The sequence below is a fragment of the Podarcis muralis genome, chromosome 2 (genome assembly GCF_964188315.1).
Source record: "Podarcis muralis chromosome 2, rPodMur119.hap1.1, whole genome shotgun sequence".
NCBI classification, from domain to species: Eukaryota; Metazoa; Chordata; class Lepidosauria; order Squamata; family Lacertidae; genus Podarcis; species Podarcis muralis.
The window spans coordinates 41176104-41190427 of record NC_135656.1 but is presented as its reverse complement, the minus strand read 5'-3'; the positions used below and the strand labels follow the sequence as shown (position 1 = coordinate 41190427).

The window sequence follows — 14324 nt, the reverse complement described above, 5'->3', positions numbered from 1 at the left end:
CTCAATTCCATAAGTACAAGGCTAGTTTATCTATGCCATACTATTAAGTAGCCTAGAAATGGGAATGTTATTTTTAAAAAGCAATAAAAGAGAAGACCATCATGTGCGCTGTTCTACAACTCATGTTAGTGTGAAGATTTAACTAATAGTACTGAACAAGATGAAAAATAGATTGAAGTACACACATAAAAAAAGTGAATGTGTATCTTGAGGTAGCGTGGGGGGAATACTTATTTATGCCTCCTTATCAGCAGATTTTTGAAACTTAATGCTACTACAACACTAGACAGTATTGCTTAGTAATTTGAAGACTACATAAAGCCCACAAAGCATCCTGAAGGAAAATATGGTACAATTTGTCACAGTTATCACTGGAGTGTGGATATTTGTGGAACCCTGTCAAGAGTACATTCCAGCATTCCTAGCCCCTTTTGAACAATAAGACCTAAGACTTGTTCTTCAAGAAAAGGAAGCTATCAGTTGCTTGAATTTGGCAGGGTTTTCAATTGCTTATCATGTAAGCAGTGGAAAATATTATATTCAATTTAATTATAATTTCATTATCACAGAATGCATATGTCCTTTACACTGATCCTAGCAGTTTAGTCCGGTACATCTGTACTTCTGCAAAGTGAAGAATTCGTAGAGAAATTAGTAGCTGGTACAATCACAATAGCCAAAGCAGGAATTCTGGTTTGGTTTTTTAAAATAAAATCAAGTCTCTAGTCCAGTGTTTCCCAACCGGTGTTCTGCGGCACACTAGTGTGCCGCGAGACGTTGCCTGGTGTGCCGCGGGAAAAATTAAAAAATTCGAAAGATATCCGGAGAGGCGGCCTTCAGGCGAGTTTTAATTTTAATTTTCCTTCTCCCACTTAATGCCCCACGCTCGCCCGAGCAGCTTGCAGTCCTCGGTAACCACGGCGACCCGAGGGAGGGGAGGGAACAGGGAAGTCGAGGGCAGCGGCGAGCCGCGATGACGTCAGTGGGCCGCGCCGCCTTGCCCTGGCACGGTGTGAGAGCCCCAGCTAGTGGCGTGAGCTTCGGAATAAGTGGGATCCGCGTGCGCGAGACCGAGATCGCGGGTAAGGAGCTCAGCCCTGGGCAGGAGGAAGCGGGGCCGTGCGTGCGGGCCACATCCCCACAGAGAGCGAGCCTCCCCCGGCCCACCACTCCGGGCAGGTCCACTCGCATGAGGGGGCGGCGATGGCGACGGCCGGCAGCTTGCCTGCAATGCCATCCCTCGAGCAGGCGAGGAGCCCGGAGGCTACCAGATGCGAGTCCTCTTTCCCACCCTGCTCGGGAGTCCAGAGCACTTGGTCGCATTCAGGATCTAGAGTGGGGAAGCGGGGCTTGTGTCTGGGCTGGACACATTGGGCTGCCTGTGCCGCTCGACCTGCGGGGAGAAATCAGGGTGGGAGTCACGACCGTGAGGCAGGGCTGCCAAGTGTGGCAGAAGAGGACACGGCCGTCGCACCTGTCCTTAGGTAGGAGCTTCTTCCGTGTCGACCTGCTGCCCTAAAGTCTTGGCTTTTTGGCGGTTGGCACAGAAGGAAGGCAAGGGGGAGGGGAAAAAATTGAAACTTACACTTTCGTGCGTCCCTCCCGGCGTGACGCTGCGCGCTGACGTCACGGGGCTGTAATGGTGGTGTGCCTCGAGATTTTTTTCATGAAACAAGTGTGCCTTTGCCCAAAAAAGGTTGGGAAACACTGCTCTAGTCATCCTACAGAAGCTCAAAAGTGGCCTCTGGTCACAAAGTAAAGTTTATGTACCTCACATAATTTCATAATCACTTCCTCCTATACCCCCTACTGTCTACCACTTTCTCAGCTCTCTGGGGGCAGCCCTTAAGACAACTCACAAAAAACGCCCAAATCAACCACTTGATACAAAACACAGTGCAAAGTAAATTTGCATTGTATTGATTTTCATGGTTTATTTTGAAAAGTAGAAGGCAAATTTCCACAGTACAGTATTTCCTGATTCACTGAATACAAATGTGGCGTTGCATTTGGCTACAGCTCCTCTTTCAAATACCATTTTATAGCTCAAAGACAAATTTTCCTTTCCTAGTGCAATTTAAATATGAATTTCTTCACTTCAGGTGTTTCTAAAACAGAAGGCTGCATAGACTGTTTTGCCTAGAATATGTGGTATAATATGACTCAACTCAATACTGTGATTTAAACATTTCAGGTATTATTAATGTTGACTTATTTTTCTTGGTGTAGAAATTAAGATCTAGGCCAGTGCCAATTATATGCCACATGTTTTGTTGATTTATAGTTATTCACTTTGAACTAGACCTCAAAATAAGTTACCAGTCTCAGATCTGGCATGGAAAGATTCAGATTTTGAAATTTTAAACATTTCCATTAGAAATTTTATACTGAGAGTCACCTAAAGATCAAAATCAAGTCTTTCCAGGGCTGCTACCCCCTTTTAAAAGAAGTGGAGATGTGGGGAATTGAACTGAGGATCTTCTACATGCAAAGCATGTGCCCTACCATTGAGCTACAGCTTTCCCCTTGAGCTTTTACTACCTTCTTAATATGTGTATTGGATAAATGTAGGATATACCAATGGATAAACTCAGGACCCTAAGGTTATTTCTAGATACTGTGCTGGGCTTTCCTATGCACCCCCCCCCCAATTGTAGTTCTACCTTGCTTTTTCTTCTGTCTTGAGAAAATAGAGCAGAAAGTAAGAAATATATTAGTGAAGGACAGAAGGGAGTCTGAAGCTTCAAGTTTTCTTGTTGTGTCTTGACATATGAATGTATGGAAGGGGAAGAGAATGAATCAGCTATTTGAGTATGTAGGATGCAGCAGACTGCTATAGTTTGACTACATTCAGTATTGGAGGGAGGGGAGAAGGAATTTATAAGCTTAGGTGAAGTTATTTACTGTTATCCAAAAACCACGTAAAGGGTGGAAGGGTGACTTTGGGAGTTATTTAGGTGAGTTGAGGAAATATTGCCACTGTTACTATTTTTTTAAAAAAAAAAATGGGGGAAAGTTGAGTGATTTTAAAAGGGGGCATATTTGTATTTAATTTGGTAAAGCCAAACAAGCAGCCACTATAAGATTCTGAAAGATGGGGCACATTGAACTAGAAGTCCACCAATGCAAATTGACCCAATGTCCATTGTCATACACAATCTGGCAAGGAATATGATAGACGGTCATAGTGGGAAGAAGACTAGGAATGAGGCACCAAGGCAAAACACATAAAAATCTAAAAATGGTGAGACTTTTTAAAAATAGCTAGTGAGGAAGTCATGTGTATTTCTTGGGGGATTGTATTCCATGAGTAAGGGGTCACCAGTGAAGACCACTTGTCTTCGATATCATTCAACTATTACCACACATAGTCTAGTTTATTAAAGCAGTTTCTAGATTCAGCTATAAAGGGAGACTGTGGTTTAACAAACCCTAAAAATTTTATATTCTGGCACGTGAGTGAAAAGAGGAGGAAAAAATATGGGCACAATGCTCCTTTTTTCAGTCAAATAAAACACATGTTATTTGGCCATCACTGTCATACCTAAGCCATGCCTATAAGTCAAAACTAGCACCTTGCATTGTGCACAGGACACAATTACAGATGCAACGTAGCACAGATATAATTTGGTTCCAACAAACCCAGCCCTAGATAATCTACCACATTCTGTGCCTGTGGAAAATTCTGTTTTCAGGGGCATGCCCCACACAGAGCACATTACAGGTGTCTGGTCCTTTGAAGGTGATCTGAATTATCCAACAATAAGAAATGCCTAGCTGAAACCCAGCCAACAAAACTGAATATGCATAGCGATTACTAAACTTGACTGACAAAGAGGAAGTAAGCCACATCTAGAACAGGAATCCTAAACTCCCAAAGGCCACAGAACCTGGCAGCTATCATCACTTCCACAAGATTCAACTTCAGTTGGTTCACCTGTATCCAGCTCCTGAACACTGAATACGCATTCTAAGGACAGGTACAGCCCTGGAAGAAAAAGTCAAGGCTGCATATCCTCACCAGTTGCAGTAGCAGCTTGCAAGTCAGCTCTCCTATCTTCCTAACACTGCATGTTGCTGCCAGTTACCTAAGAGGGGGAGGCAAGGCCACAGCGTTGGGGGAGTCAGATTAGCTCCCTGCTGCTTTGTCGCTCCCCCTCTCAGTAACAATAGTGATGCTTGGGGAAGGTAGGAGAGCAATGTTTCACCCATGCCACCTCTCTTGACTGCTACTGACTACTTGTCTATGCCCCAAAACTATGACCAAGCCCAGGGGCCGAAACCTCATCATTCTTTTTTACCACCCCAAATCAAAGAACAAAAGTGAAGCTTGGAAAGAAAAGGTTCCAGTCACACAATGAAGAGATGTTCGTGACCAGTTTCAAAGCCTTCCCGGCCACAAATGGTGAAGCATTCAAAAATGTGTGTGTGTCCTGGTCACCTTATCACTACCCCACAGTCAAAAGTATCAAGAGCCACAGACTATCTAATAAGAAAAAGTAGGGCGATTATCAGAACCCTAACCACACTATGGATCAAGTTACAAGTTGTACACAACATCAGGCTGGCATTAAAAAAAGATACAGGTACTTTTTCACATTTCAGTCAATAAGGAAGCTGTTGTTGGTGGCTCCATGGTCCGGTAAAGGCCAGTCAAATAATTATTACTTACATAAATGAGCCCAGAGTAGTATCGGTCCTTCAAATTATGTAGAACAGAGGCCTCATTTAAGCAGGTTAATTCTGCCATGTCTTCCACTTTAGAAAATTTGGGAGGGTTCATCTTCTGAATGTCATCTTTGTTGACAACCGCTTTCTTCCCATTCTCAGCCAGTTCAACCAGCACTTCATCTCCCCTCTCCTCTTTGATGCTTGCAGCTTCAAAGCCATGACGTTCTGAAGGAATCCACACAAGTTTTTTAGCAGTCCAGTCAGCCTGTGTAGCAGGGTTGTAGATTACTGCCCTGTCCACAAAGAGATATCTCTCAGGGTCCTCCTGTCCTATCCTCTGCGCCATCTTGAGGGAATTAACAAATAACTGCAACCTAGGGGGAAAAAATGAAAACAGAAGTAGCAGTCACTATTAATACACGAGTTTCTCAAACTCAGCAGATTCTATAGCTAGAGCACTGAATAATCTCAAGGATGTATACCCAAATAGGGGATTTAGCAGATTCTGCAGAAATGGGTACTTATGAAAGCGAAACATCCTATGAAACCAGGCCATTTCTGTAAGAAAGCATATTTGCTCCAATGTAATGCTCATGCTTGCTTAGTAAGAGCCCCATCTGTAGCCATGCAAGTATCTGCATTTTGGCTTGCTTTTCCCATTTACTTTCAACGCACTGACACTGCAGTCCACCAAGACAAAGGTGGCGCTGTGGTCTAAACCACAGAACCTCTTGGGCTTGCTCATCGTAAGGTCGGCAGTTTGAATCCATGCAACGGGGTGAGCTCCCATTGTTTTGGCCCAGCTCCTGCCAACCTAGCAGCTCAAAAGCATAACAGCACCAGTAGATAAATAGGTACCAGAGTCGAGGGGAAGGTAAACAGCGTTTCCATGTGCTCTGGCTTCCATCACGGTGTCCCATTGCACCAGATGCGTTTTAGTTATGCTGGCCACATGACTCAGAAAGCTGTCTGTGGACAAACTCCAGTTGATTGAACTTAACGGTCCAGTCAAACCAAAGGCTGCAATCTTATAAACATTTAAGCTAGGGACAAATATTCAACTCTACGGGGCTTATTTTCAATGAAACATGTACACTACACTGCACTTTCTTATGCCAAAGTACTTTGATGTAGGATACCAGTTTCTGTATAGAATGGCTTTAACTTTATAAAGTTATATTTAGTACTGTACAATTTGTTTTTGGTGCAGTAACAGAAATAATCGATTACCACTCCATGACAGCTCCACATCTGTCAGTGCATTCAGTAGTTTCACAACTACCTGTCCAATACATAATAAGAAGCATCGGCAACTTCTGAAGGAGGATAAACCAGCTGAGTTACCAGCTAGGCTCTGCTGGAAGACGGTAGCAAACAGAAGCAGTGTTCGAAATTCCCCAACCGCCAGGCACATTTTGCTACTGGCATATGTCCAACTGCAACTACCTTGAGATTTCTGGACACCATGAAACGTGTTCTGGCAAACACACGTTTAAAAACCTCTGCCTTAGTCCAGAGTGAATTTCCACTGTGTGTTTTTCTACTTCTTGCATACTGAGACAAGTGAACTGTTGTAAGAGCAAGCTACAGTCAAGCAATCTGGCCCAACCTCCTAGTCCATTGTGGCGACTGTAACCTAGGTTTAAGGTGCCATTTGGCACCTAGCTTATATATCTGAGTTTCTAACACTGGACAGAAGAGGTGGATTGGAGATTTCAAAGGGCAAAATTCCAATGTAACAAAAGTAAAGATTCCATCCATAGCAGGCCTGATAAACGCTGAGGAACTTAGGGGTGTTCCCCATCCTTCTCACCTGGAAGAACTATAATACCACATTTCCAGCATGCTGTTTACTGTCCTTCAAGTGACCCTGGACTAGAGTGATAGAAAAAATGTTTCCTTTCATTCTGTCTTCCAGCAGGCCCTAAGTCTTCAATGGGATGGGTAAAGAGGAGCTCCGAGAAACCATTTAGCAGTCTGAACCTTAGTTCAGGGGGTTTTTGGATGGAGATGCGCAATCAACTTAAAACAAGTATTCTCATCCTAGCACCTTTTCCTCTGAATGAAGATACTCAATTAACCTAGGATCTTTAACTCTCCAATCCAGGCATAGGCAAACTCGGCCCTCCCTATGTTTTGGGACTACAATTCCCATCATCCCTGACCACTGGTCCTGTTAGCTAGGGATCATGGGAGTTGTAGTCTCAAAACATCTGGAGGGCCGAGTTTGCCTATGACTGCTCTAATCCTTCTTTTGATACAAAATTATTCCTTATGGGTAACCTACAGCCCTGAGCCTAATTACAAAAACTACCCGCTTCTCTGGGGAAAGTAATCAGTTCCTCCTTTAGCAGCCAGCTGGGCGGGGAGTAATAGATTGTGGTTTCAGAGAAAGAAAGGAAAGCCCCCCCCCCCCCCCCCCGGTCCTGTGTACTTTTGGCTTTGGCATATCCATTCCGACTACCAGCATGCGGCTGTTGACCAAAAAAAGCAAAGGTTCCCCACCAATGCTGTAATACCAGCCATACTTAAATCTTCAGGCGAATCACTTGAATAAAATTCCTAAACTCAGATCTGCTTGGTCATAAGTCTAGAAATAGTGATCAGCATAACTTTAGCATGGCACTTAAGCATAGGTGACATAAAATGCAAGTTAGTAGCTATGACTGCAAAATAAATGTTGAGACTATGTGTAATACTGGAACATAAACATGGGAATGTTAATCCATAGCAGAATAAGTAATACTTCTGAAAATAATCAATTACAGCAGTTTTAATGAAATTACATTATTTCCGCCATAGCCAAGACAAGCATTTAGAAATATATTGTCAGCATAGAATCAAGTTTAAGAAATTTAGGCAGAAACTTAAGAGACCAAGTAAAATGAAGTTCTGTGCTGTGCATTTCCTTTAATAATAAGTTACCTGAAACTTACTACAGACACAAAATGCCAGCAAACAAATTCACTTGGATGTGCTCTGGAGCTGAACCAAAGTTTTACTGATCCTGGAACAGTAAGGCAATCAAAGGGCAGTTGTTCAGATTTGATGCAACTGGTAATGTTTTGAAATATATCAAATTTAACAGTGAAGAGGACACTATCTAAAGTTAAGGAAATATACTGCTTCATTGATTTATTTGATGCATTGCGTAACTACTATATCCAATCCAACCTTGCTTTGTCTAAAAACATGGTCAAGCAAGTTAAAATGTTAATTCTCCCCATGAAAGATAAAATTCATGATGTGTTAAGTAGGTATCGTGCAATTATGTCTTGCTAGGATGCCTTCCAAATGCAAGTGTGTGCTATCCTATTTTTTAGCATATAAATCATTTTATTATAATGGACAACACTTTTGTAAAGATTACCAAAAAATAAAAATAAAGTTGCCCAACGTAATATTCATTTACAAATATTGCCATGCATTCCAGCATGCAGGTTAATAACATATCCTGCACTGCTCTAGACAAACAGGTCGCAGTATTCTCTGCTGGGTGGCTGATTTGTGCTGACTTGTTCACCACCATCCTGGAACAATTTTTATTAAGAGTCCTAACCCAGCCTAAGCCTCTCACCATTTAAAATGAAGTATAACAATCCAACACCCATTTTAAAGGAGGCAGTTTTAAGAATGATGCATGCATTGGGTTGTATTCAACTAACTTTTACTCAGAATGGACCCAACTTCATCACGGGCATTCATTTCAATGGGTCTACATTGAGTACAAGTTAGTTGAATGCAACCCATTGAAGTCTATTCTCCTTCAAGGGAGACACCTACATGTCAGACTGATAAGTTACTATAGCTGAATAAAGTGTGAAGTCATTCAATCCACCAGAGGGCCATGAAGCAGCCTGCCTTACTTGCTGCAGACCAGATGAATTCACATCAGTAGACCAAGAAATGACTACAGTAAGCACAGCTAAGGAGGAATAGTGCTTTAGAATAAACTGCTCAAAAGAAGGTTCCAAGAAGGAAAATAAGGAGAAGTGAAATTGCTCCTATTGAAGCTAGAACCCAAATAAGTCATGCCCAAAGTAAGAGCCACTAGCTCTACAGACGCTACAGACAAATTTGACTGAAATCAAGATGGCACCTTTGAAAACACATGGAAACATCTATAGCAGTATTATTCTAGCAGGGGCCCTATACTTCCAGCTGCCCTATGCGTGTGTGTATGTATGTATGTAACACAGCAAATTGATAGGCATTTAGTTTTCCTTTCTAGGTTAAAGCTAGAACTCCAAAGCAGGCCCAGGTGTCATTCTAATACAACAAAGTAGCCGACCAGCACCCTGCAACCAACATACAACCAATATTCCAGGTGAGTGCATCAGCTAGTTTCTAGAATCCAGAGCAAAGCAAAGAAGGAATCAACATTAAGGTCTGGAAGAATACAGTCACATGGCGGAGGGGTGTGTGTGCTCCCAAATAGGTTACCTGGGCAACCTTACTTTGTCACACAGTTGGATAGGACCTCTGTTGTTTGCCATTCAGAGAAACTAGCACCAAGTGTTAAGAAAAAAATCACTTGTCAGGCTACATCACTCTTTTCACATCATCAGACAACAGTGACTAGAATAAGAGAAGAGTAGAATAAACGATGGGTGGGGCGAGGTTTTAGAGGTTCCGTGCAGCCATTTCAAGGACATTGAAGCATCTTACATACACCTGGAGCATCTCACACGAGGAACAGAACAATGCTACGTAGCCCACTAGGTCAAGCAGTTTTGCGTGCTTGTTGTGAACTGGCCGGTAGTTTCGAAATTTAAGTGGCAGGAGCTCCCAAGTTTGGAACCAGTTGTGACCAGCACCCACGGTGAAGGACAAAAGGGCTGCGTGACAACTTCCCAGTCCTCACCGGGAAGATGGAAGGAAACAGACGCCGCCAACCCACGGAAGGGCGTCAAGACCTCTTCATTGGGCAGGGAGATTATTTGGAAAAACGGGGTTACGGCTAACCGGCGCCTTCCTACCGGCCACAGAAAAGGCAGCGGGAGGGCGGGAGAGGCTAGCGCCCCTAACCCCAACCCTATACGGCCCCCAGAGATGGATGCTACCGAAACCTCAGCCGCGTACGGACTAAACCGATGCCTACCCCTCTGGCTTCAACCGTTCCCCCTACCCCACGCCGTCAAGAAATCCCACCCATCCCTTAAACAAAGGGACACGTGCGCTTTTCGGCGACCCGGGCCCCGAACAGGCAGCCCTTTTGGATACGTCTGCACCGGCGCGCATGCAGCGCGCTGCAAGGGAGGGGAAGGGAAAGGACGGGAGGTGGGAGACCATTACAGGCGAACCCCATTCAGTTGCATTTCCCAGGAGGGGGAACGTTGGGGTATTCCTTTCGCGCACCTCCCTCAGAAGGTGGAGTGGGAGGGGAGGGCGCCTGAAGATGAAGGCGAGGCAAGCGGGGAGGAGGAGGAGGACCGCCCCCCCCCCGTCTAGGTGGGAGCAGAGACCCCGCTGCTTTCGCCTCCCCCCTCCCCATCTCGTCCAGGCTAGGCGGGAAAATGTGGGGGAGGGGGAAAGAGAGGGGGGCACCCGCAGCTTCCCCGGCTTCCTCCCCGCTCCTTCTTTTCCCTGCACGCCTCACCTCTTCTCCGCGCGCGCGTGCCCGCGCTGTCCTCTCGGCCGCTCAAGCTGGTCCGCTGTCTGCGGAGCCGCCTCTCCCCCCAGCGCGCGCGCGCTCGAACCGACTCCGCACTACCCGCCCCGCCCCCGCTCCCGGCGCCTTTAGCGCCACACCGAGCACTCCCCACCTCCTCTCTGGCACCGCCCACCAATAGGGTGGGAAGAAAAGAAAGTTGCTGGGCTGCCCCGTTGGTCGCCTCGCCCGCCTATCGGCGTCCTTCCTCGCCGCCTATTGGTCTCTCCCTTTAGACCCACCCCCGTCCAAGCCAGGCTCATAGCAACCTTCGCAAAGCTTCTCGTCCGAAATTCCATCTCCTCCCGCTTCACCGACCCTTTGCGAGGCCTCGGATTGGCTGGCTGCCTCTGCCCATCAAAGGGAAGCAGCCCTTCCAGTGTGGGGGCTTTACGCTTGTCACCCGAGCGTATTGGAATAGAGGCGGGACATTGGACGGCTGCGGTTGTCCCGTTTTGCGGCGGCGGCGGCGGCTGCTGCTGCTCCTCCTTTCCTCGCCGAGGTCAAAGCGAGCCCGGACCAGAGTGGCGCCGCGCGGGGTCAGGTGCAGCGGCCGGGGTAATGCGCGCGCGCTGTGCGGCCAAGTAGCGCTGCAGCCTTTGCTCCCGCTGGGGTGCATGTGTCGCATGTAGCAGCACCCCGCCCACTTGCGCCGCATGCATCTGCAAGCAGCTGCAGTTGCCGCGCGCGCCATCGCCCTCCTCCCTCTCTGCGTGCCTACAGCGTGGCTGGTGTAATTAGGACATGCACTAGCGCGGTGCGTGTAGCGGGCTGCCCATCCTGTGGTGCTGCGTGTAGCGTTGCGGGAGAAGAGTCACCCCAAGCGCTGAGGCCTTGGGGTACGATGCGCGCCGCGCCCCACCCGCCGCATAGGCCGTGGCGTTGTAGCAAATCCAGACCCTGCATTGACTCCCTCCTTCCCTCCCTCTTACAGACCCCTCTACACATCGTCCATGCTGACCACTTCCCTCAAACCTGAGGGAATGCTTTTTGCATTGCATTCCTTCAGTGAATTAGATGGCTTAAAGAACCACTCCCTTTCTCATGGAAAACTACCCTTTCATTCATCTGGGAGGTGGTTTTCTGCAAAGACTGCAGTACAAATAACGTCATGTAAATAGCTTTCCCTCGCCCATTCCCTATGCAACAACCCCCCCCCCCCCCCCAGTCTTGAGGGTCTGTGTAGAATGATTGTACACCCACCAGGAACTGAGTTCACACCTCTGATATCTCATGGCCTCGGCTCCACCCTCTGCTTTTTGCTGCTCACAGCTACACTCATTCTCTGCCAGTTCACGTTCATACCACACATGCACATAGTATATTGCCAATAACTAGACACGGACACTTTGACGTTAAGTGAGTGATCGATCACCATTTAACCATAACATGCTTTTCTTGCATGATATTCTACAGGTTTAACCAATTTGTTCCGAATGCTACTGATAATTAAATGCAGAGTGGCGGGAAACTCTGTGTTTGTGCGCACGCCAAAAAGTTTATTTTTAAAATCCAGTGATCATACTTTGTAATCTCAGTTCAGCAACAGCAAGGCTGGCTTCTGAATGTATCTGGAGAGGACTTGAGGTCACTGAGAGAGTTCACAGGGCTAATTGGATCTGGTGCTAAGGAGACTGATCAGGTGAAACTCATTAACAGGGTTAATGTATATAGTGCAACTTCAAAAGAACAAAGGCAAATTCTCCATCAAGAAAAATAATTCAATAACTGATACAAATGTTTGTATATGCTCATAATGTGTTTTGCTGTTTCTAATTAGGGGAAGAGGTATGGTCCTATACAGAACGTAGAAGCACCAGTCTGGAATTCTACTTGGACCCCAGCTCTGAGAGCCGCTCCCACTTCCCATCACATTTTGAAGCCTCTGTTTGCAAACATATGGACTAAAATTTGCTTTTAAAAATAAAGCCAATAATTTATGGGTGCTGGATTTTTAACCCAGAATTAACTTCTGTACTGGAATGTTTGTATGGAGATCCAGAACATTCTAAGTCCTGTCTTTTGAAAGTCTAGGTCAATGGTTCTTAATCTTTCTTAGTCATGGACCCCTTGGAGAATCTGCTGAAAGCTATGGATCTCAGAAAAAATGCACAAAAATACAAAATTTTGCATATCCCGTATTTTTCTGTGTATAAGACACCCCCATAAGACACCCCCTACTTTTGGTGACCCCAAATTTAGAAAATGGGCATATGCACTATCCATGTATAAGACACCCCCATATTTTAAACCTTATGTTAAAGTAAAAAACAACAACCTAGTTTTATACACTGAAAAGTACGGTAATTTATTTTATTGCATTGGGGGATTTGTTGGCTTCCAGTTGAAACTTGCTGAAACTCCTCAATCCATGAACCCCAGGTTAAAAAGCCCTGGTCTTAGGTTATTTGAAGAAAGAACCTGAAACCTTTAAAGGCAGGTCCTTCTTTCACTGTAGAGTGAAAAAGGGATAATTCAGGCTGCTGTGAGATGTCTTTGTGACAGTTTTTAAAAAGAAGAGGGAGCTGACACTTGTTTATTTTCTTCTTTTATGCAATAAAATGTATGTATCGCATGATTGAAGGAGGGGGGGGAACCCATGAAATGGTTTACAAAAAGATAAAGCAAAAAAAAAAAAATTAAAATACAACAGTGCTTTAAAACCTACCAAAGTTAAAATACTAAAACAAAATTATCTCAACTTTCTTAGCATCTTGGTAGACTTGTCTAAACAAGAATGTTTTCAACAGGTGTCAAAAAGTGTACGGTTTATGGCTTAGGAGAATGTTTTCTTCCATAGAAAGTGTTTATTTACTTATGTATTACTGCACATATATGGCATTTTCCTGCTAAGGGTGTACAATTTAAAATACAGTACTGAAAAATGGAAAAATACAAAAAACTAAACAGCAAAATTGACTCAGACCAGCCAGGGCTTCAAAGCTCATTTGCAACAGAGCTTTGAACAGATTCTTCAGATCTGGAAGAAAGGTGGCCAGAGATCAGCACTTAAGAAAAGGAAATGAGTAGGGTTGAGCAAAACTGATGTGGTAAAAGCTACCTAAGCTATTTCTTCCTCATTTTAAATAATTTTAAATTATGCATACATGAACAGACATACAACATATAATACATTCTTCATAGTAAGAGCATAAATGTAGAAAGCATTAAAAATTATATTCCTTTAGTTCTATTCACATAAATACGTATCAAATTTGTACTAAAGCACTGTAAATATAAGGCAATCAATATTAATTTATTGTATCAATCCCAACTTAAAACTTGCTCCTTATAACTGACAAAAGGGGAACTACACCTTTTACAATTGCTCTTTTTTCTGTCTTCTGCCACTTCTTTCACTTTGTGTGCCTGTTTCGCCATCCTTTCAACATACCATAGGTTGTTGAACCATTCTATACTCACCTACCTGGGAATAGTAAGCTTCGTTGAATTCAGTGAGACTTTCTTAGTAAATTTGTAATTCTACATAGGCTTGCTTGGAAGTAAGCCCCAGTGAACACAGGGAGGTTATTTCTGAGGAAGCATGCATAGGATTACACTGTAATCCATCACTAGTTATATGCAGAATACACCCATTGAAATCAGTGGAATTAAGTAACCTTAAGTCCCAACTCTGCCTACGACTTAGTTGGGCATCACTCTATGCTGCAAATAAGAAAGTCCTAGGTTTAAATATTGTGTCAACCATGAATTCGCCATGTATTCTTAAAGCACTCTTGAACTCGCGTCTCCCACCCATGATATGGAACTAACAACACTGATCTACCTTACAGAGGGTTGTAAATATTTTAACAAGTGAATGTATGTGAAGTACTTTGAATACTAAGCACTATTCTAAATAATAGTAGTCTTGATTCATCTTTGCCCCCCAGCCCTGAACTTTCATAGGATTTTCTGTGAACATTATTCTCCTTTAATGTCAAGTAATATCACTGTTTTGGGTTAAAGCAATGGAAACTAATTAAACAATGGAAACAAACAA

The 14324-nt window shown here is 44.3% G+C and overlaps 1 protein-coding gene and 1 long non-coding RNA gene across 5 annotated transcripts in view; one reads left to right on the top strand and one right to left on the bottom strand.

Annotated features, from left to right (window-relative positions):
* The window catches only part of MYH10 (myosin heavy chain 10), a 74564-nt gene extending 63950 nt beyond the window's left edge, over positions 1–10614 (bottom strand). For 3 of the 4 annotated variants that reach the window (XM_028717185.2, XM_077924324.1, XM_077924325.1), the window contains exons 1-2: positions 10271–10423; positions 4673–5045 (exon numbers count right to left, since the gene is read on the bottom strand). In XM_028717185.2, coding sequence (XP_028573018.2) covers positions 4673–5017 — 345 coding nt within the window. In that variant the 5' untranslated portion in view covers positions 5018–5045; positions 10271–10423. Of the gene's footprint in view, positions 1–4672; positions 5046–10270; positions 10424–10590 lie in introns of those variants that run through there. The other variant, XM_028717186.2, reaches the window with a different exon arrangement.
* On the top strand, positions 10614–12290 carry LOC114590754 (uncharacterized). The gene is made up of 2 exons (XR_003705167.2): positions 10614–10879; positions 12102–12290. It is a non-coding gene; the product is annotated as an uncharacterized LOC114590754 (long non-coding RNA).
* Positions 12291–14324: the final 2034 nt, after the last annotated feature.